Raw genomic sequence first — 21,970 nt, forward strand, 5'->3', positions numbered from 1 at the left:
TCCTTCCCATCCAAGCCATGTGTGAGTAGATAATAGCCCATCTTTGTTTCCGCTGTCCTCCATGTTTCTGTTCCTCAGTTAGATGGATAGACAGAGTGGACGTTGCATGCCACTGTGGTTTTGATGGGCGGGTGTGATCACTCACCCAGTGTGCTCAGCGGTGGTCAGTACAGTGACTAAGGAGAAAATGTGATCTGTGAGGCCAGTGACTTGTGGCTCAGAGACCAAGGTGAGGTTTCTTAGAGCAATGAGAGCCACCCCTCCCCCAGTTACTAGGACAGAATGTCCGTGGGGTGGGGCGTAGGAGTCATTTTGTCAGAGTTCTCTAGGTTATTGTGAAACACTTGATTCTACTACTGACCCTGGGGAACTATTGTCTCAGGAGCAGGAGGCCAAAAAGAAAAGCGGAGTCTTGAGCATTTGCAGAGCTCAGGAAAAAATCATCAGAACAGAAACTGAACCCCACACAGCTAGCCAGCTCTTATCAATCACAGAAATGATTTCCAACTCTCACTGCTTTCCTCATGTTCTTATTTCACACCCTTTTCCCTCATTCTTAGTAGGTCATCTTCTTAAACCAGAGAGGAAATGGAAACCTTCAGGGGATACTGCCTCAACTTCTTTTCTCTCCTTCTCTAAAAAAAAAAAAATATATATATATATATGTGTGTGTGTGTGTGTTTATATATAGACACATATATGTGTGTGTAATGGACATGTAAATTTTTGTTTACGCTCATCTTTGCTTTTCTGATTGAGGTTAACCCCTCTACCTATGCCTCTCTCCATCAGTGATCCCTCCTATTATGTATTTTTCTTTCACCCTTGTCCATCAATATGCGCATGTGTGTATGAATATGTAATATATATACATCATGTGAATACATATTTAATCTTACAAAACAAAGCACAACAAACAAAAATATACCTTCCTCAACTCTATGGCCATCCTAGGTTCTGCTGTATCTAATTCATTCATTCATTATTCAGTCGGTCAATATTTATTAGGGTCAACTGTGTGGAGAGACCTTGGCTGGGCACTGAGGGTCTACATCAGACTAAATAGACATAACTCCTGCTCTCATCATGCTTCAGTCTCTTTTTAACCGGACTTCTTTAAAAATTATTGTTCTTATTTTGCCCCACTACAGAAACAACACATGCTTGTTGTCATAAATTTGAAAGTTGATTCTTAATAGAAAGCCACTAAAGGGCTTAAATCAGAAAAGTACTGGGTCAGAATTGCATTTTCAGAGGTCACTTTGGCTGCTGAAGGGAGAAAGGATTGGAGGGGGAGGGGTGAAAGTTGCTGGCAGGTCAGGAGATTAGTGCTATGGTCCAGATAAGGGCTGCTGGGGGCTTGGCAGTGTAAGGTGAGAGAGGAGGACAGAATCAAGAAATACAGAGCACTGTAGGATGGTGAATGTTGGCTGTGGGGATGAGGGGGAGACGGGAGTCTAGGAGAACACCCAGATTTCTGGCTTGATGAGCTGAATAGACGGTGGTGCCATTTACTAAAATAGGAAATAATGGAGAAAGAATAGAGGGGTGTGTGTGTGTGTACGTGTGTGCATGTGCATGTGTAAACGTAAGTCCTATATGAGCACTGCATTTGAGATGCCTGGGAGGTTTCCAAGTGGAAGCATCACATAGGCAGTTGGATGTATAAATCTGGTGTTCAAAAAAGACATCTGAAATAGAACCATGCACTTGGAAGCTTTAGCCTAAAGGTGTTAACAGATGCCATGGGGTAGATTACAGAGGGGTGGGCGTCAGGTAGAGCCCTGAATATTTTTAGAAGTAAAGGTTCAGTTAGGAAGGAGGCACCAACAGAGGAGACCAGCAAGATGGAAGAACCTCCAAGAAAGGAAAGCAAGGGAAGAGAGTCTTCACAAGAAGTCATGGTCACATGTGTCTATGATTGTTGAGATGTCAAATAAGGCAAAAAAAAAAAAAAAAAACAGACGTTAGATTTATCTGTGTGCAACTCATGCATGACCTTAGCTGGAGCCGGGTGCTGGGTAATAGAGGCTGAATCCCTGTTGGAGGGGTGCCAGCTCACCTAGAGCCCCAGCAGTAGTAGCAAGGATTTTGGACTATGTTATAATGCAACAGATACAGTGGAAAAGGCTGGTAAACTTGTGTTTCCTTTTATGAAAGCTTCTTATCTTTATTGTTTTATTCTGATTACCAAAGCAGTATGTACTCACTATAAAAATTTTAAACATTAAAAAATATGACTGAGAATTACCTCCATAATCACATTCCCTCATTTATCACCACTGTTAATAAGTTGAGGCATATCCTTCAAGATTTTTCTGTGCATGTGCTACCACATACACACACTTTTACACATTTACTTTTAAAAAACTGGGCTTATTGCTATATAGTCGGCTAAAGCTTGTATTCTTATCTGTATATTTTAGACATCTGGCTGTATACAGCAGATGTCCAGTATTCTATTATGCTGCAGTATTCTCTGGATATCTGAGTTTTATTTAGACATTTTTGCTCTCTCCCATAATGCTACTCTGAACATACTTGTGCATGTTGCTTACGTATTTCTTTCTAATGTGTACAGGAATTTCTGTGGAATAAGTTCCTAAAGTGGAATTGTGGGGACAAAGGGTGTGCACATTTGACATTTTGATCCTGGTTACATTGCCCAAGGAGAGGGGCTTTTTTTTTTTTAAGATGGAAGAATTTTGAGCATGAAAAATGTCAATAAGGGGCAAATAGAGTCGATTGAAGTTGTGGGGGAAAATGCTGAATGTTCAATCATGAGAAGGCCACTGGGAGTGGAAACCAAGGCATGGGAGGGGGCTCTAGTCTGAGCAGGGTGGACAGGGTGAAGGGGGTCGGGGGAGGGCAAGGTCTTCAGCTACTCTGCATCCCCAGAGCCTTGCCCTGTGCCGGCACGTGGCAGGTACTCAAAAATACTTGTTGGTTGAATGAATAAATGAATATAGTTTGGTTGATTTGGCAATGGAACTTAGTGATTTTCCATCTGAAAGCATCTAGTTTTCCCCTTTCTCTACAAAATAGAGGGTTAAGATTTCCTACTGAAATTGGTGAAGGAGGAGTTGGAGATTTGAAAGCCCCTTCTAGCTTAGTGACCCCAGATGCCCAGGTCAGACAGGACTCCTGGTCTAGGCATCTCTTACCTTCCTCTCCAATCAGCCTGTTGAGTCTAAGGCCTTAATATCACTGGACTTCATCTAATTCTGTTCATCCCCACTACTGCCATCATTATGTTAGTTCCAGTCTGGATTTTCCTGTCAGAGCCGCCTCTTAGATGGTCTCCTATTTCTTCAGGGCTCGTATTAGAGGCAGCCTCCTCCAAACCCAGCCAGGCTGGCTTGGGAATCTCTTCTTCTGCTCCCCAGCACTGTGCAGGCATCTGTTTTCACTGGACGTCACGTGTATGTTTATTTACCTAAAAAGCCTTTACACGCCAATGTCTTAATGGCTATTTTTACATCTCCAAGACCAGCTGTAGTGCTTAGCTCACGTTGCATGCTAAATAAATGATAGGTATTATTATTATTTTTTTAAAAAATTTTATTTATTTATTTATTTATTTTTGGCTGCACTGGGTCTTTGTTGCTGCGCACAGGCTTTCTCTAGTTGCGGCGAGCGGGGGCTGCTCTTCATTGCGGTGCACGGGCTTCTCATTGCGGTGGCTTCTTTTGTTGCGGAGCACAGGCTCTAGGCCTGCGGGCTTCAGTAGTTGTGGCATGCGGGCTCAGTAGTTGTGGCTCGCAGGCTTCAGTAGTTGTGGCTCGCGGGCTCTAGAGCACAGGCTCAGTAGTTGTGGCGCACGTGCTTAGCTGCTCCACGGCATGTGGGATCTTCCCGGACCAGGGCTCGAACCCGTGTCCCCTGCATTGGCAGGCGGATTCTTAACCACTGCGCCACCAGGGAAGTCCCAATGATAGGTGTTATTTTGTGTGAAATAATAAACTTATATAAACTTATATTTACATAAACTTGGTACAGGGGCAGGAAGGACCAGGACAAAAGCAGGCATGAGATAAACTGACAAAGGACCAGTAACTTAAGACAACTGATTCTGGAACCAGTCTCAGGATTATTTTTCACTGCCTAGGGAGAGGCAGTCATTTGTACTATGATTTCTGCAATTAGCACGTTAAATTTTTTTAATATTTTGAGAAAACTTAAATACTTTGCATCTCTAACGTGATTTCGCTAGGTTCAGATGATCTGTTTATTTTGGAAATCTCAATTTTAGAACTACTTTGTGGTATTTTCTAGAGTAGAAATGCCTGAACTGCCTTAGCTGCCTCTGGCCAGCTGGAGGATAATCACATGACTGAAGTCCCTGATGGAATTCCAAAAGAAATGGCTTTCTAACCCATTAAAAGAGCTCCCAAATTGGGATGGAATGTTCCTGCTTGGATCTGCCTGCCTCCTCTGTCACCGTGCCCCCCCTCCCCCTTCTGCTGGGGAGAGTAGTAGGAGGTCCTTACTAGCTGGCAACTGAACTAGTATTTCAAGTTACACAGTCAGAGTGTAATGAAAGATGAGACATGAAGAGCTGGTTATTTTTCTGTGGAGCGAATAGCATGGGTTCAAACCTTCTAAAGCATTATATTCACAGCTAAGAAACTCTGTGCTCAGAAGACTAAGAATAATGGTTTGGAGTTGTCCACATCCCTGGGACTGTCTTAGAGGGACACTTGTCACGAGGGCTGCAGTCCTGTAGAAAGAGATCAGCGCCCTGGGGCACAGGGCCAGATGCTTCATGCTATGATTTCCCCCTTCACATCCCAAATCTGAGCTTCCCTCAAACAGCCACCTATTAATAGCACATGACCCTTGCCACTCTTTTAGCAGAAGGGAATGACTGGGACTGGGGACACGGTCTGGGTGCCCCACTTCTGAGCAGTCCCCCGAGGCTACTGGGCTATTGAAAGGTGAAGGAGGAGGAGGAGGAGGCTGGGATCGCCCTTTATTTTCTCATCCCGTTTTCCCGTTTTCTCATCCCACAGTGGCAGCACGATGGGCTGTTCGAATGGGAATTTAAATCACTTTCACGGTGTAGGCATTCAGTTCTATGTAGCCTAAGATAATATCCTGAACCATTTAAAACTGATTCATTTGGAAGGAATTTTTGTTGTCTCAGTCCGTTATTTAACTGATGGCTTGAAAAATGTATCCACACATTCAAAATTTAAGCAATGGGCATGAGTTAGAAATATCTAAATATTAATACAGTAGAGGATGCATAAAAATGGGATTTACATTTCTTGAGTTTTCTTCATTTTCAGTATTAGACTGAATTTACATACACTTTCCTAATTTTTGATACAACGGAACATTTAATAGACTGCTGTCAGCATTTTTATTTCTTGACATACTCCAAAGGCTATCTACTCTGTTTTAGAAATTGAAAAGAGCTTCAGGAAGGTTCAAAAGTAACATTTTTTTCCCTCTCACTCTGTAATGCTTATGGCTAATACTTATCTTGTGTTTACTATGTTCAGGTACCGTGCTGAACACTTTACATGCCACAGACCATCTCTTCTTGCAAACAACCCCGAGAGGAAGTACGGTCAGCCCCATTTTTCAGTGTAGACTCTGAGGCAGAGAAAGGTTGAATAAGCTGCCTAAGGTCGCAGAGTTAGGAAGTGATGGGTCTGGGGTCTGAATTCAGGTCTGTCCGACTCCAGCAGCCAGCCTTCGAGAAGTCAGGCAGCCATTTGGCCATTCAGCAGAGAATTGCAGAGTGCTGCCTTGGCCCAGGAACTATCCTAGGTGTTTGGGATTCAGCTACAAACAAGGCAAAATCTCTGCCCACGTAGAACTCACATAATATATGAGTAAGTAATTATTAGTTAAATGCTAAAGCAAAGTACAGCAGGGCAAGGTGACAGAGAACAGGGGCTGTACTCTGGGACTGTAAGTTCGGATTTGAGGGGCAGTATCTCCGAGGCTGGGATATTGAACAGAGACTTGAATATTGCAGGAGAGCAAGCTACCCAAGGCCAGTGTAATATAGTAGGTACGAGCATAGCCTATGGGCTCCTGGGTTCAAATTAGGATTCTCCTGCTCATGAACTGTGTGATCTTGGGCAAAATACTTGGCTTCTCTGTGCCTCTTCATCAGTGACATAAAGAGAACTGCAGTACTTATCTTTACCTTATAGGGCAGTTGTGAGGATGAGATGGGTTCATATATAAAAAGAATTTAGCTATGAAACAGGCACTGGAGCATATTAAGCACTCTAAGTATTATCTGTTATTATCTAGGCCCTATGGGAATGGTGAGAAGTAGCTGGTTTCTGGGTAGATTTTGAAAATTCAACTGACGGGATTTATTGAGGAACTGAATGTGGAGGTATGAGGGGAAGGGGTCAGGGACAATCCCAACAATTTTGGTCTGATTGATTTGGTGGATTTGGGGGCCACTTACCCAGGTGGGGAAGACCTGGGGCATAGCAAGTCTTTTTGGAGGGGGAGAAGGCAGAGTGCAGGGGAGAAGTCAAGAACTTTGGTTTGAGCATGTTAAGACTGAGATGTTTCTTGACATGTTCATGTTTTGTATATGTTCACTGTAGAAAATTTGAAAAACATAGACAAGCATTAAAATAAAAACACTTGATATTCTGCCACCCATTATCTTTTGCTTAAGTTTATTTTTACCTCCACACAAATTTTAAATCATGCAGTATATATAGGGTTTTTTGGTTTGTTTTATATCCTCTTCAGTTTATTGGAAAATGGCTCATGGCAAAGGGGAGAATTAAAATATAGGCAAGGTGATAAAAGCCCAAGCACCACAAGAGCCCTCCACACTCACCAGCACCAACGGGGGTTATGGACTTTAGAGAGGTTTCTACTAAGGAGGGTAGAGCATGACACAGACCTTACTTCTGATCATCTAAGAACCCCCAGCCCCTGCTGCCTGGTACTGCCTTATCCACCACTGTTAGCAGACTTTTTTAAGCTACCCTTTTTTTCTCATTGTGGTAAAAGACACATAACCTAAAGTTTACCATTTTGTAACCGTTTTTAAGTGTATGGTTCAGTGGCATAAAATACACTCACATTGTTGTGCTGTCATCATCCCCATCCATCTCCAGAACTTGTTCATCTTGCAAAACTGAAACTCTGCACCCATTAAACAATGACTCCCCATTCCTCCCTCCCCCAGCCTCCAGCAGCCACCATTCTACTTTCTGTCTCTCTGAATTTGACTACGCAGGGACCTCATGTAAGTGGACTCATATAGTATTTGGCCTTTTATGACTGGCTGATTTCACTTAGCATAATGTCCTTAGGATTCACCCATGTTGTCAGGTGTCAGAATTTGCTTTCTAAGGCTAAGTAATATTCCATTGTATGTTTTGTTTATCCATTCATCCGTAGATGAACACTTGTATGGCTCCTACCTCTTGGCTATTGTGAATAATGCTGCTATGAACATAGGTAGACAAATATTTGAGTTCCTGTTTTCAGTTATTTTGGGTATATACTATAATCTAGTTTTATAATCTACTTTTCCACATTAAAACACACTGTTAAAATTTTCCTTGTCGTGAATATTCCCTACAAAATTAATTTAAATAATTGCATTATGTACTATCATATAGCTGTATCCTAGTTGATTTAAGAAAGCAAGTATTGTTCCCTAGAAATAGAATTATAAATTCAAAGGGTATGACTAATATTAAAACTTTTGCTACGTTTGTCAAATTGCTACCCAGAAACTTACACAACCTGACACTGGCAATATCTGTACGTGTTCCCGGCATCTTTGCTGATATTAGGTATTAATAACTATTTTCTGTCAATTTGATAATTAAAAATGATACATCAATTCTGGTTTTCCTTTTATGCAAATTTAGGGTTCACTTTCTAGGTTAGAGTTTATTTTGTAGTTGGTTGCTGGTTTGCTAAACACTCAGCTTGTGAGATGTTGAGAAGAGATAGAAGTCTAGGGGTCCCTCCTTCTTAGTCTTGCATTCTAAGGCAATCTCAAGCTTTTTGCTCTGTGTATATATGACAAGCTGCTGTAATAGAGTTTTCCTGTTATTGTGTGCTAAATACATTCTTAGTAGTTAAACTTTCACGAATCCTTACAACTCAAAAATCCAAAAAGTGCTAGAAACAATTTTTTTTGGTAATTCATGTTACAAAACGGGACAGATCTGATGAAAAAAACATGACCTCAACCAACATGAGACTACTTATATTTTTTATTCATCCCACTGAGAGTGTTCACATTTTTGGCTGCAAAACATGACCATGGTTGAGTAAGAGGTACTGTCCCAGACCCCACTGAGGGTGCATAGTAATATACAATATATACAGATAAGAATTATTTTCTTTTTGAATTCTGAAAAATTCTGAATTCTGAAACACAAACATTTTGGCATCAAAGGTTTTGGATAAGGGAATGTGGACCTATAGTGTTTTTCTCCTTGTATTTCTATGTTCCCATCCCTCCTAGGCTTTAAAAACTGATTGTGAAATCAGGCCTACGCTGGCCTTGAGTTTAAAGACAATAGAAATTTAAGTGTGGTGTCTTCTTTCATCCCCAGGACATGTATAATCACTATAATCTGGAAACTGACAGATCAGTGACTAGGACCAAGTTTCAGCTGAGCCATAGCCAACTACAAACTCAGGGTGGTGTTCCACTGGGAACTCTGGGGGTCTTAAGAGACTTGAACCAATTGGACTGCTGAGTGATAGCGATAGCGTTGCAAGATGTTGTTGGAACGTACTTCTATAATTAATACCATTTGTCCTTTATAGAACATCAACTCTCTTAGCCAAGTTTTTAAAAAACAATACCAAATTGGTAAAATTAAATAAAAATTAGTCTTCAGTTTTAAGATTGATTATTGTTCATGTTATTAAATCTAAAAGTTTAAAAATATGTTTGTTAAAATGGTAAAGGTTGCAGAATTGAAAAAGCTGACTCAAGTTCATGTGGAATTGCAGGGGGCCCCGAATTGCCAAAACAATTTTGAAAAAGAACAAAATTGGAGGATTTACTTCTACTGATTTCAAAACTTACCAGAGAGCTACTCCAGTAATCAAAAGTGTGTGATACTAGCACATGGATAAACATATAGACCAACAGAATAGAACTGAGAGTTCAGAAACTGGCCAGAAATGGCCAATTGATTTTTGAAAAAGTTGCCAAGTACACTGAATGTGGAAAGAAGAGGCTTTTTAATAAATGTTGTTTTGACGGCTGGATTTCCATATGCCAAAAGAATGCAGTTGGATCCCAACCTCACATCACATATAAAAGTTAACTCAAAATGGGTCAAAAACCTAGATATGAGAGCCAAAACCATAAAACTGTTAGGAGAACATAGAGGTAAACCTTTATGACCTTGGATTTGGCAGTGGATTCTTAGATATAACACCAAAAGTATGGACAACAAAAACAAAATAGATAAATTGGACTTTATCAAAATAAAAACTTTAGTGCAACAAAGGATATTATCAAGAAAGTGAAAAGAATAACAGTGGGAGAAACATTAGGAAATAATATATCTGATAAGGCTTTAATATCCAGAATACTAAAGAACTCCTACAACTCAACAAAAAGACAAACGATCCAGGTAAAAAATGAGCAAAGGACTTGAGTAGACCTTTCTCCAAAGAAGATCTGCAAATGGTCAGTAGCACATGCTCAACATCATTTGTCATTAGGGAGATGCAAATCAAAACCACAACATCATTTCACACCTACTAGGATGGCTAGAATTTTTAAAAAACAGAAAATTACAAGCATTGGCGAAGATATGGAGAAATTGACACACTCATACATTGCCAATGGGAGTGTAAAATGGTGCAGCCACTGCGGAAGACAATTTGGTGGTTCCTCAAAAGGCTAAACGTCAAAACCCTGCATGACTCAGCAATTCCACTACTAGGTATATACACAGAAGCATTGAAAACAGAGACTCGAAAACAGTTACGTATACACCATTGTTCACTGCAGTATTATTCACAATAGCCAAAAGGTAGAAACAATCCAAGTGTTCATCAACAGAGGAATGGATAAACAAAATGTGGTATATCCATACAATGGAGTGTTATTCAGCCAGAAAAAGGAATGAAGTTCTGATACACAACACAACATGGATGAACCTTGATATCATTATGCCAAGTGAAACAAAAGGACAAATAGTATGTGACTCCGTTTATATGAAATATCTAGAATAGGCAAATTCATAGAGACCGAAAGTAGATTAGAGGTTACTGTGAACTAGCAGGGGGAGGAAATGAGTTATTGCTTAATGGTTACAGAGTCTCTGGGGTGATTTAAAAAAAAAAAAGTTTTGGAAACAGTGGTTATGGTTGTACAACATTGTGAACAGAATTAATGCCACCAAATTGTACACTTAAGAATGATTTAAATGTCAACTTTTATGATTTATATATGTTACTATAATAAAAACTTTTTTAGATGAAAAGAAACTAATGAATTCAGTTAGAATCTGGTAGGTTTGTGATTTATATTGTGCTTTTCTATAAAAGTATTAGCTAATGTGGTTGGTATATGAGAGTGAATAATGTGAGTTCAAAAAGAGACATGTTTAACTTCCAGGGATATTTTTGGAGCTGAATTATTGAGGGAAGGCTGTGGGAATAGGGAAAGGCTAATAAGAGGAGCCAAAACAGCCCTAAACATCACTGGGAATGTAACAAGATGGAGAAAATCGTGTTCACTGGAGCTCTTCTTGGGGATAGTATTGTTATTTGTGGATGGCAGAAATCCTTAGAGTTGCCACTTGGGGTCGGGCTGGGAGGGTGAGATGCCCAAGGGACTCACCAAACTGTCCCCCTTTCCTCCTGCTGTGAAGTCTTCGGTGCTGCAGGTAGGAAATGTTCCTGCCTGATGCGTTGCTGGAGCAGTGGGCAGGGTGGGGAGGAAGCAGAGCCTCTCCTTTCTGTAAATATTGTCCAAACATTTGAAGACTATTATCTTGAAGGGACACTCTACTATTGGCCTGTTTTGTGTGTGGATATATCCCAGTGTGGCCCAATGCAATATATTTCCGGAAATATAAAAACTCTCTTATTATTACATAGGTAATTAAATTCATTCTGAGGAATGGAGCACTTGTAACTTTTCTAGAGTGGCAAAGCATTTATAATTCATTCCATCATTTATTCACTCACGTGTGGAACATCCATAATATGCTAGGTATTACTTCAGGTTCTGAGGAAACAGAATAGATTAAGACAGTGACTTGCCCTCTAGGAGCTCCGGGACCAAGTGGAGAAGAAAAGCAAGTCATGACCATACAGTGTGATAAAGGGGATGGACATGTATGTTTTTCCCAGATTTTATCTTCTTGGAGGTGACCAGTTTGTGAGAGAGTAACTGCTATGTGATTATTTGGGACTCTGTTCAATATAAGCTGCAAATTTATTTATAATAATCACTAATTTTTATTTCTCTCTTTTCCACCCTCTAACCAGAAGACCAACTGAAAATACTATATTTTAATAACTAATAATGCAACAGTTCAGTGTTTGGACACCTTTCATAGTGATATGACAGGTTTTACTAGACCTGCAAAGTGCTGTAAGAATGTGAGGTTGAGGCAACTAACTTAACCTGGTACGTAAATGGTGACATTGAAAAAAAAAATTTAAAGAAAGGGTAAAATGGTGGTGAGGGGAGGTGCATTCCAGATAGAATGTACTAAGGATAAGATTGAATATAAAAAGGATAAAACTTGGTGACTGACCAAATATCAAGAGTGGGGGAAAGAGAAAAGTCAAAAATGGCCCCAGCTGTAGTTTAGGTGGTTGAATCAATGCTAATACATTAATCAAGAAGGCAGATACAACAGGGGGCACCTTTGAAACAAGGCAGTTTTTAGCTTAATGTAGGGAAAATATTTATATTCTAAATTACTTGAAGGGTAGTACTGGGTCCTAGTCATGAGTCCAAAAAAGAAAGAAAGAAAATGTTCTTACCCTAACAAATTTGACATATTCATGAGTGCTTTTTTCCTTCTTCCCATTTTAGCTATTTTTTTCACTTCCAGAAATATGAGAGGGAGAGCACACTTTTGTATTTCTGAAGATGGGAAAAACAGAGAACGCTAAAAGAAACCATCAAATTCAATTTGGAATTTGCATTCCCGGAATGATTAGAGGAGAATGCCACAGTTTAGTTTATATGTCAGTAGCAAGCTGTGGTAAGAGACTGATCCATCCAGATTCAGAAAAGTGAAGAAACATTTCCTGATTCACATTTCTTTTCATTGAAAGTAGCAGCCAACAGTGCTTAGGCCACTGAGGTCATTCAAAAATATTTGCTGAATTAATGTTATCTTTTTCTATGTTTAAATTCATTTTCTTATAAAAGGAATGAATGGTAGGGATAGTCAAGGTAAAAAGTCAGAGGGAAAAATGGGTGCCTAACAAGGTAAAGGATGCCAAAATTTATAAAGAATGAAGTTTTTAAAAAAAGTACCCAATAGTTATACAGTACTTAACAGTCTTCGAGTCACTTTTATATATGTGTCAGTTAATTTATTCTCCACTTTCTGATGTAGGTATTATAATCCACATTTTAATGATGAGGAAACTGAGACTTAGGGTTGAGTGATGTGCCTGAAGCCACAGGGTTATACTGCGTAGAGGTCTTATGAATCAAGTCCACTGCCCTGTGTAGTAAAACACAGCCATCTTAACCTTGAAAGGAACTCTCCTGTCTTTGTGTTTTATATTTCATTCTTAACTTTATTTTCATTAATAATGACTCTTTGGACCCATTTTATTTTTTTATTTTTTTTTATTTTTTATTTTTTTTCAGAAATACATTTTTATAAGATGCACAAATACCTTATAGCATCCACTAGAGTGCGTAGTATTGCAGTTCTTGCATGGCACTGTAACTTTGTTTCTGAATATGCATGTTTATTGGATTGTTTTCTTTGACTTACGTAAAAAAAAAAAACAAAAAACATGCAGACATAGAGAAATATAGTGATCAATAGTTCCAGTAAAAACGTTTGCTTGTTTAAATTTAATATACAGTTTTTTTTTTTCACACACACACACTATATTTTATTTTTACAAGAGATAAATAGACTGACACCAAGCATTGTACATGGATGACCACAACAAAAGCAACAATGATTGCAATTACCAAACATGAAACACACTCATACTATGTCATAATATTGACATTCAGTCCAGTAATCCTCCACTGTAACAGCTCCTTTACTTTGCAGTGAAAATTGATTTGTATATTCTTTGCCTCTGAGTCCTTGTTGGATTTTTTTTTTTTTTAATTCAGACAGAAAGTCACAAAAATTATACTCATCCTCATCAGTTCACTCAGTCCCATGTAATTAATTTTTTTTTCATCTTGATCTTTTGTTAGCACTTTTATGAGTTCATCAGTTTTTCATTAGAGTTCTGAAAATTCAGTTCTGCTTATTCATTCAGTTCAGCAGTACAGTCAGTTACCAGAAACCAGTACTTGTCAGAGTCTTTTCCATGAATTTCTTAAAGATGAAACCCTTTTATAGGAACATATTTGCAATAGCATCAGAGTACACACAGAACTGTCTGTAAATGACAAAAAGACTTAAAAATGACCACAGTTAAAAATTTGATGAGGGCTTCCCTGGTGGCGCAGTGGTTGAGAATCTGCCTGCCAATGCAGGGGACACGGGTTCGAGCCCTGGTCTGGGAAGATCCCACATGCCGCGGAGCGGCTGGGCCCGTGAGCCACAATTGCTGAGCCTGCGCGTCTGGAGCCTGTGCTCCACAACAGGAGAGGCTGCGATAGTGTAGAGGCCCGCGCACTGCGATGAAGAGTGGTCCCCACTTGCCACAACTGGGGAGAGCCCTCGCACAGAAACGAAGACCCAGCACAGCCATAAATAAATAAATAAATATTAAAAATATATATATATATTACACTCCCACTATTAAAAAAAAAAAAAAAATTTGATGAAAGTTCATAATAATGCAGTTGACAAGAAAATTAGTTATTTCTGAGATATACATTTTAAGGTAATAACTAGGATTATGACTTATAACATTATACCAGAACATATAAGATTTTTAGAAATTTCATGTAATGTCTGAAACATTTATATTAACATATTTCCATACAAATAACCCAATGAAAGTTTAGTATTAGTTGTTTTGTTTGTTTGTTTTTTTATACTGCAGGTTCTTATTAGGCATCAATTTTATACACATCAGTGTATACATGTCAATCCCAATAGCCCAATTCAGTACAACACCATCCCCACCCCACCGCAGTTTTCCCCCCTTGGTGTCCATATGTCCGTTCTCCACATCTGTGTCTCAACCTCTGCCCTGCAAACCGGCTCATCTGTACCATTTTTCTAGGTTCCACATACATGCGTTAATATACGATATTTGTTTTTCTCTTTCTGACTTACTTCACTCTGTATGACAGTCTCTAGATCCATCCACGTCTCAACAAATGACTCAATTTCGTTCCTTTTTATGGCTGAGTAATATTCCATTGTATATATGTACCACATCTTCTTTATCCATTTGTCTGTCGATGGGCATTTAGGTTGCTTCCATGACCTGGCTATTGTAAATAGTGCTGCAATGAACATTCGGGTGCATGTGTCTTTTTGAATTACGGTTTTCTCTGGGTATATGCCCAGTAGTGGGATTGCTGGGTCATATGGTAATTCTATTTTTAGTTTTTTAAGGAACCTCCATATTGTTCTCCATAGTGGCTATATCAATTTACATTCCCACCAACAGTGCAAGAGGGTTCCCTTTTCTCCACACCCTCTCCAGCATTTGTTGTTTGTAGATTTTCTGATGATGCCCATTTAAACTGGTGTGAGGTGATAACTCATTGTAGTTTTGATTTGCATTTCTCTAATAATTAGTGATGTTGAGCATCTTTTCATGTGCTTCGTGGCCGTCTGTATGTCTTCTTTGGAGAAATGTCTATTTAGGTCTTCTGCCCATTTTTGGATTGGGGTGTTTGTTTCTTTAATGTTGAGCTGAATGAGCTGTTTATATATTTTGGAGATTAATCCTTTGTCCATTGATTCGTTTGCAAATATTTTCTCCCATTCTGAGGGTTGTCTTTTCGTCTTGATTATGGTTTCCTTTGCTGTGCAAAAGCTTTGAAGTTTCATTAGGTCCCACTTGTTTATTTTTGTTTTTATTTCCATTATTCTAGGAGGTGGATCAAAAAAGATCTTGCTGTGATTTATGTCAAAGAGTGTTCTTCCTATGTTTTCCTCTAAGAGTTTTATAGTGTCCAGTCTTATATTTAGGTCTCTAATCCATTTTGAGTTTATTTTTGTGTATGGTGTTAGGGAGTATTCTAATTTCATTCTTTTACATGTAGCTGTCCAGTTTTCCCAGCACCACTTATTGAAGAGACTGTCTTTTCTCCATTGTATATCTTTGCCTCCTTTGTCATAGATTAGTTGACCATAGGTGCGTGGGTTAATCTCTGGGCTTTCTATCTTGTTCCATTGATCTATGTTTCTGTTTTTGTGCCAGTACCATATTGTCTTGATTACTGTAGCTTTGTAGTATAGTCTGAAGTCAGGGAGTCTGATTCCTCCAGCTGCATTTTTTTCCCTCAAGACTGCTTTGGCTATTCGGGGTCTTTTGTGTCTCCATACAAATTTTAAGATGATTTGTTCTAGCTCCGTAAAAAATGCCATTGGTAATTTGATAGGGATTGCATTGAATCTGTAGATTGCTTTGGGTAGTATACTCATTTTCACAATGTTGATTCTTCCAATCCAAGAACATGGTATATCTCTCCATCTGTTGGTATCATCTTTAATTTCTTTCATCAGTGTCTTATAGTTTTCTGCATACAGGTCTTTTGTCTCCCTAGGTAGGTTTATTCCTAGGTATTTTATTCTTTTTGTTGCAATGGTAAATGGGAGTGTTTCCTTAATTTCTCTTTCAGAATTTTCATCATCAGTGTATAGGAATGCAAGAGATTTCTGTGCATTAATTTTGTATCCTGCAACTTTACCATGTTCATTAATTAGCTCTAGCAGTTTTCTGGTGGCAGTTTTAGGATTCTCTATGTATAGTATCATGTCATCCGCAAACAGTGACAGTTTTACTTCTTCTTTTCCAATTTGTATTCCTTTTATTTCTTTTTCTTCTCTGATTGCCATGGCTAGGACTTCCAGAACTATGCTGAATAATAGTGGTGAGAGTGGACATCCTTGTCTCGTTCCTGATCTTAGAGGAAATGCTTTCAGTTTTTCACCATTGAGAATGATGTTTGCTGTGGGTTTGTCATATATGGCCTTTATTATGTTGAGGTAGGTTCCCTCTGTGCCCACTTTCTGGAGAGTTTTTATCAGAAATGGGTGTTGAATTTTGTCAAAAGCTTTTTCTGCATCTATTGAGATGATCATATGGTTTTTCTTCTTCAATGTGTTAATATGGTGTATCACATTGATTGATTTCCATATATTGAAGAATCCTTGCATCCCTGGGATAAATCCCACTTGATCGTGGTGTATGATCCTTTTAACGTGTTGTTGGATTCTGTTTGCTAGTATTTTGTTGAGGATTTTTGCATCTATATTCATCAGTGATATTGGTCTGTAATTTCCTTTTTTTGTAGTGTCTTTGTCTGGTTTTGGTATCAGGGTGATGGTGGCCTCATAGAATGAGTTTGGGAGTGTTCCTTCCTCTGCAATTTTTTGGAAGAGTTTGAGAAGGATAGGTGTTAGCTCTTCTCTAAATGTTTGATAGAATTCACCTGTGAAGCCATCTGGTCCTGGACTTTTGTTTGTTGGAAGATTTTTAATCACAGTTTCAATTTCATTACTTGTGATTGGTCTGTTCATATTTTCTGTTTCTTCCTGGTTCAGTCTTGGAAGGTTATACCTTTCTAAGAATTTGTCCATTTCTTCCAGGTTGTCCATTTTATTGGCATAAAGTTGCTTGTAGTAGTCTCTTAGGATGCTTTGTATTTCTGCGGTGTCTGTTGTAACTTCTCCTTTTTCATTTCTGATTTTATTGATTTGAGTCCGCTCCCTCTTTTTCTTGATGAGTCTGGCTAATGGCTTATCAATTTTGTTTATCTTCTCAAAGAACCAGCTTTCAGTTTTATTGATCTTTGTTATTGTTTTCTTTGTTTCTATTTCATTTATTTCTGCTCTGATCTTTATGATTTCTTTCCTTCTGCTAACTTTGGGTTTTGTTTGTTCTTCTTTCTCTAGTTTCTTTAGGTGTAAGGTTAGATTGTTTACTTGAGATTTTTCTTGTTTCTTGAGGTAGGCTTGTATAGCTATAAACTTCCCTCTTAGAATTGCTTTTGCTGCATCCCATAGGTTTTGGGTCGTCGTGTTTTCATTGTCATTTGTCTCTAGGTATTTTTTGATTTCTTCTTTGATTTCTTCAGTGATCTCTTGGTTATTTGGTAACGTATTGTTTAGCCTCCATGTGTTTGTGTTTTTTACGTTTTTTTTCCTGTAGTTCAGTTCTAATCTCATAGCATTGTGGTCAGAAAAGATGCTTGATATGATTTCAATTTTCTTAAATTTACTGAGGCTTGATTTGTGACCCAAGATGTGATCTATCCTGGAGAATGTTCCATGCGCACTTGAGAAGAACGTGTAATCTGCTGTTTTTGGATGGAATGTCCTATATATATCAATTAAATCTATCTGGCCTATTGTGTCATTTAAAGCTTCTGTTTCCTTATTTATTTTTATTTTGGATGATCTGTCCATTGGTGTAAGTGAGGTGTTAAAGTCCCCCACTATTACTGTGTTACTGTCGATTTCCTCTTTTATAGCTGTTAGCAGTTGCCTTATGTATTGAGGTGCTCCTATGTTGGGTGCATATATATTTATAATTGTTATATCTTCTTCTTGGGTTGATCCCTGGATCATTATGTAGTGTCCTTCCTTGTCTCTTGTAACATTCTTTATTTTAAAGTCTATTTTATCTGATATGAGTATAGCTACTCCAGCTTTCTTTTGATTTCCATTTGCATGGAATATCTTTTTCCATCCCCTCACTTTCAGTCTGTATGTGTCCCTAGGTCTAAAGTGGGTCTCTTGTAGACAGCATATATATGGGTCTTGTTTTTGTATCCATTCAGCCAGTCTGTGTCTTTTGGTTGGGGCATTTAATCCATTCACGTTTAAGGTAATTATCGATATGTATGTTCCTATGACCATTTTCTTAATTGTTTTGGGTTTGTTTTTGTAGGTCCTTTTCTTCTCTTGTGTTTCCCACTTAGAGAAGTTCCTTTAGCATTTGTTGTAGAGCTGGTTTGGTGGTGCTGAATTCTCTTAGCTTTTGCTTGTCTGTAAAGCTTTTGATTTCTCCATCAAATCTAAATGAGATCCTTGCCGGGTAGAGTAATCTTGGTTGTAGGTTCTTCCCTTTCATCACTTTAAGTATATCATGCCACTCCCTTCTGGCTTGCAGAGTTTCTGCTGAGAAATCAGCTGTTAACCTTATGGGAGTTCCCTTGTATGTTATTTGTCGTTTTTCCCTTGCTGCTTTCAATAATTTTCCTTTGTCTTTAATTTTTGCCACTTCGATTACTGTGTGTCTCGGCGTGTTTCTCCTTGGGTTTATCCTGTATGGGACTCTCTGTGCTTCCTGGACTTGGGTGGCTATTTCCTTTCCCATGTTAGGGAAGTTTTCGACTATAATCTCTTCAAATGTTTTCTCTGGTCCTTTCTCTCTCTCTTCTCCTTCTGGGACCCCTATAATGCGAATGTTGTTGCGTTTAATGTTGTCCCAGAGGTCTCTTAGGCCGTCTTCATTTCTTTTCATTCTTTTTTCTTTAGTCTGTTCCGCAGCAGTGAATTCCACCATTCTGTCTTCCAGGTCACTTATCCGTTCTTCTGCCTCAGTTATTCTGCTATTGATTCCTTCTAGTGCAGTTTTCATTTCAGTTATTGTATTGGTCATCTCTGTTTGTTTGTTCTTTAATTCTTCTAGGTGTTTGTTAATCATTTCTTGCATCTTCTCAATCTTTGCCTCCATTCTTATTCTGAGGTCCTGGATCATCTTCACTATCATTATTCTGAATTCTTTTTCTGGAAGGTTGCCTATCTCCACTTCATTTAGTTGTTTTTCTGGGGTTTTTTCTTGTTCCTTCATCTGGTACATAGCCCTCTGCCTTTTCATCTTGTCTATCTTTCTGTAACTGTGGTTTTTGGTCCACAGGCTGCAGGATTGTAGTTTTTCTTGCTTCTGCTGACTGCCCTCTGGTGGTTGAGGCTATCTAAGAGGCTTGATGGGAGGCTCTGGTGGTGGGTAGAGCTGACTGTTGCTGTGATGGTCAGAGCTCAGTAAAACCTTTATCCACTTGACTGTTGATGGGTGGGGCTGGGTTCCCTCCCTGTTGGTTGTTTTGCCTGAGGCAACCCAACACTGGAGCCTACCCGTGCTCTTTGGTGGGGTTAATGGCAGACTCTGGGAGGGCTCACGCCAAGGAGAACTTCCCAGAACCTCTGCTGCCAGTGTCCTTATCCCCACGGTGAAACAGAGCCACCCCCCGCCTCTGCAGGAGACCCCCCAACACCAGCAGGTAGGTCTGGTTCAGTCTCCCCCAGGGTCACTGCTCCTTCCCCTGGGTCCCGATGCACACATTACTTTGTGTGTGCCCTCCAAGAGTGGGGTCTCTGTTTCCCCCAGTCCTGTCAAAGTCCTGCAATCAATTCCCACTAGGCTTCAAAGTCTGATTCTCTAGGAATTCCTCCTCCCGTTGCCGGACCCCCAGGTTGAGAAGCCTGACGTGGGGCTCAGAACCTTCACTCCAGTGGGTGGACTTGTGTGGTATAAGTGTTTGCCAGTCTGTGAGTCACCCACCCAGCAGTTATGGGATTTGATTTTACTCTGATTGCGCCCCTCCTACCGTCTCACTGTGGCTTCTCCTCTGTCCTTGGACGTGGGGTATCCTCCCTAGTGAAGTCCAGGGTCTTCCTGTCAATGATTGTCCAGCAGCCAGTTGTGATTCTGGTGCTCTCGCAACAGGGAGTGAGAGCACGTCCTTCTACTCTGCCATCTTGGTTAATCCTCACTGATAGGGTTTTGATATGAGTCTGCAAGCAATTGATTTATTATGGTCTCTGTGCAGTCAGACCTCTCTGCTAATGATAATCTGTATTTGCAGCCGCTCCCCAGCGCTAGCATCACTGCCTCAGCTCCACCTCAGATCATCAGACATCAGATTCTCATAAGGAGCGTGCAACCTAGATCCCTCGCTTGCGCAGTTCACGGTAGGGTTTGCACTCCTATGAGAATCTAATGCCACCGCTGATCTGACAGGAGGCGGAGCTCAGGCGGTAATGTGAGCGATGTGGAGAGGCTGTAAATATAGATGAAGCTTGGCTCGCTCACCTGCCAGCCACTCACCTCCTGCTGTGCAGCCCGGTTCCTAGCAGGCCAGGCACCGGTACCAGTCCGTGGTCCGGGGATTGGGGACCCCTGCTTTATAACATCCTTTATACTTAACTGGTAAACGTAATCAATGTTTCTCTGAGTTCTGTGAGCCACTCTAACAAATTAATTGAGCCTGAGGAGAGGGTGGTGGGAACCTCCGATTCATAGCCAGTTAGTCAGAAGCACAGGTGACAACATGGACTTCCGATTGGCATCTGAAATGGGGGCAGTCTTGAGCCCATAAACTGTGGAATCTGATGCTACCTTCAGGTAGATCGTGTCAGAATTGAATTAATTGTTCAGTGGCGTGGGAAAAAACACACATTGGAGTTCTGTTCCGTAGGGCTCTTTAAATCTCTAACAGTCTACCTTTTTCATGTCATTGATTTGTTGAAGAGGCTGGACCTGTTGATAAATGAGAATATTTATTTAAATTTATTTAAATGCTTAATAATATTTGACTATTTTTGTAAGTTTACTTAACTAAGAACATTTTTCTACATGGCCAAAATTACGTGGTTATACTTATCGATATTAATATAACCCAACACTTAATCAGTATTCAAATTTTCACAATTTGTTTTTGAGTCTTTTACATCTGGATTGTTTAAACCAGGATCCAGCCCAGAACCACACACTGCAAATGGTTGTTTTGTTCTCTTAGTGTCTTTTAATCTGGAACAGTCCCTTTTATTCACGTCAGGAACGTGTTTACAAGCGGAGACTAGTATCTTGCAGAACAACCCACCTTCTGGATTTGGCTCCTTTATCCCTCTAACACTGTGCTGTCCATTGCAGTAACCACTAGTCCCATGATGTTACTGAGCTTTTGAAATGTGACTAGTCCAAATTGAGATGTGTTGTATGAGAATTAATACCCCCCAAATGTAAAATAGTTCACTAATAATTTTTTATATTGAATACACACATGTTGAAATGATAATCTGGGTATATCAGGTTAAATAAATCTTACTACTAAAAATAATTTTACCTATTACTCTTTCTTAATGTAGCGACTAGAATATTTTGTTTGGCTCCCAGTATATTTCTGTTAGATAGTGCTAGTCAACAGATTTTAAAACAGAAAATTACTACCCTAAAATGACTCCACATCAGTTCCCTGACATGTGGAAGAAAAAAGAACATCAATAGGCTAAAGTGTTCCTGAGCTGGAATTTTATAACATTTAGTCGCCATGTCCTTCCATGTAGAAGCTAAGTCATTTTCCATGGTAAATCTAGCCTTAGAGCATTTTAGGACCTAATATCCTACAAGTGTGGCATTGTCCAGTAGATGAAATAGCTGCTGAAGATTTTGAGTGTCCTGATAGCCGAAAGCCTTAAATAATGTCAACCTGTAAGTGTGCCACAGACGCTAAAAATAGTTCAAGCCAATGCTGCTGACTTAAAAGCAAAAAAAAGTATGTGAGCCAATGAAAGTTCATGCTCATTTATTTATTCGTTTTTTTTCAGTCTTGGAAAACCTTGAACAGACGATTGTCTCCCGTTTTGGATCACTGGAAAGTCAGCAGGATTTCCGAACCCCGGAGTTTGTG

The 21,970-nt window shown here is 39.5% G+C and overlaps 1 protein-coding gene across 2 annotated transcripts in view; it reads left to right on the forward strand.

The window, feature by feature from the left end:
• The window catches only part of ANO6 (anoctamin 6), a 214,471-nt gene that overhangs the window by 67,449 nt on the left and 125,052 nt on the right, over positions 1-21,970 (forward strand). For both annotated transcript variants that reach the window (XM_068560153.1, XM_068560154.1), the window contains one exon: positions 21,888-21,967. In XM_068560153.1, coding sequence (XP_068416254.1) covers positions 21,888-21,967 — 80 coding nt within the window. The remainder of the gene's footprint in view (positions 1-21,887; positions 21,968-21,970) is intronic.

The sequence above is a fragment of the Eschrichtius robustus genome, chromosome 13, assembly GCF_028021215.1.
Source record: "Eschrichtius robustus isolate mEscRob2 chromosome 13, mEscRob2.pri, whole genome shotgun sequence".
Taxonomy (NCBI): Eukaryota; Metazoa; Chordata; class Mammalia; order Artiodactyla; family Eschrichtiidae; genus Eschrichtius; species Eschrichtius robustus.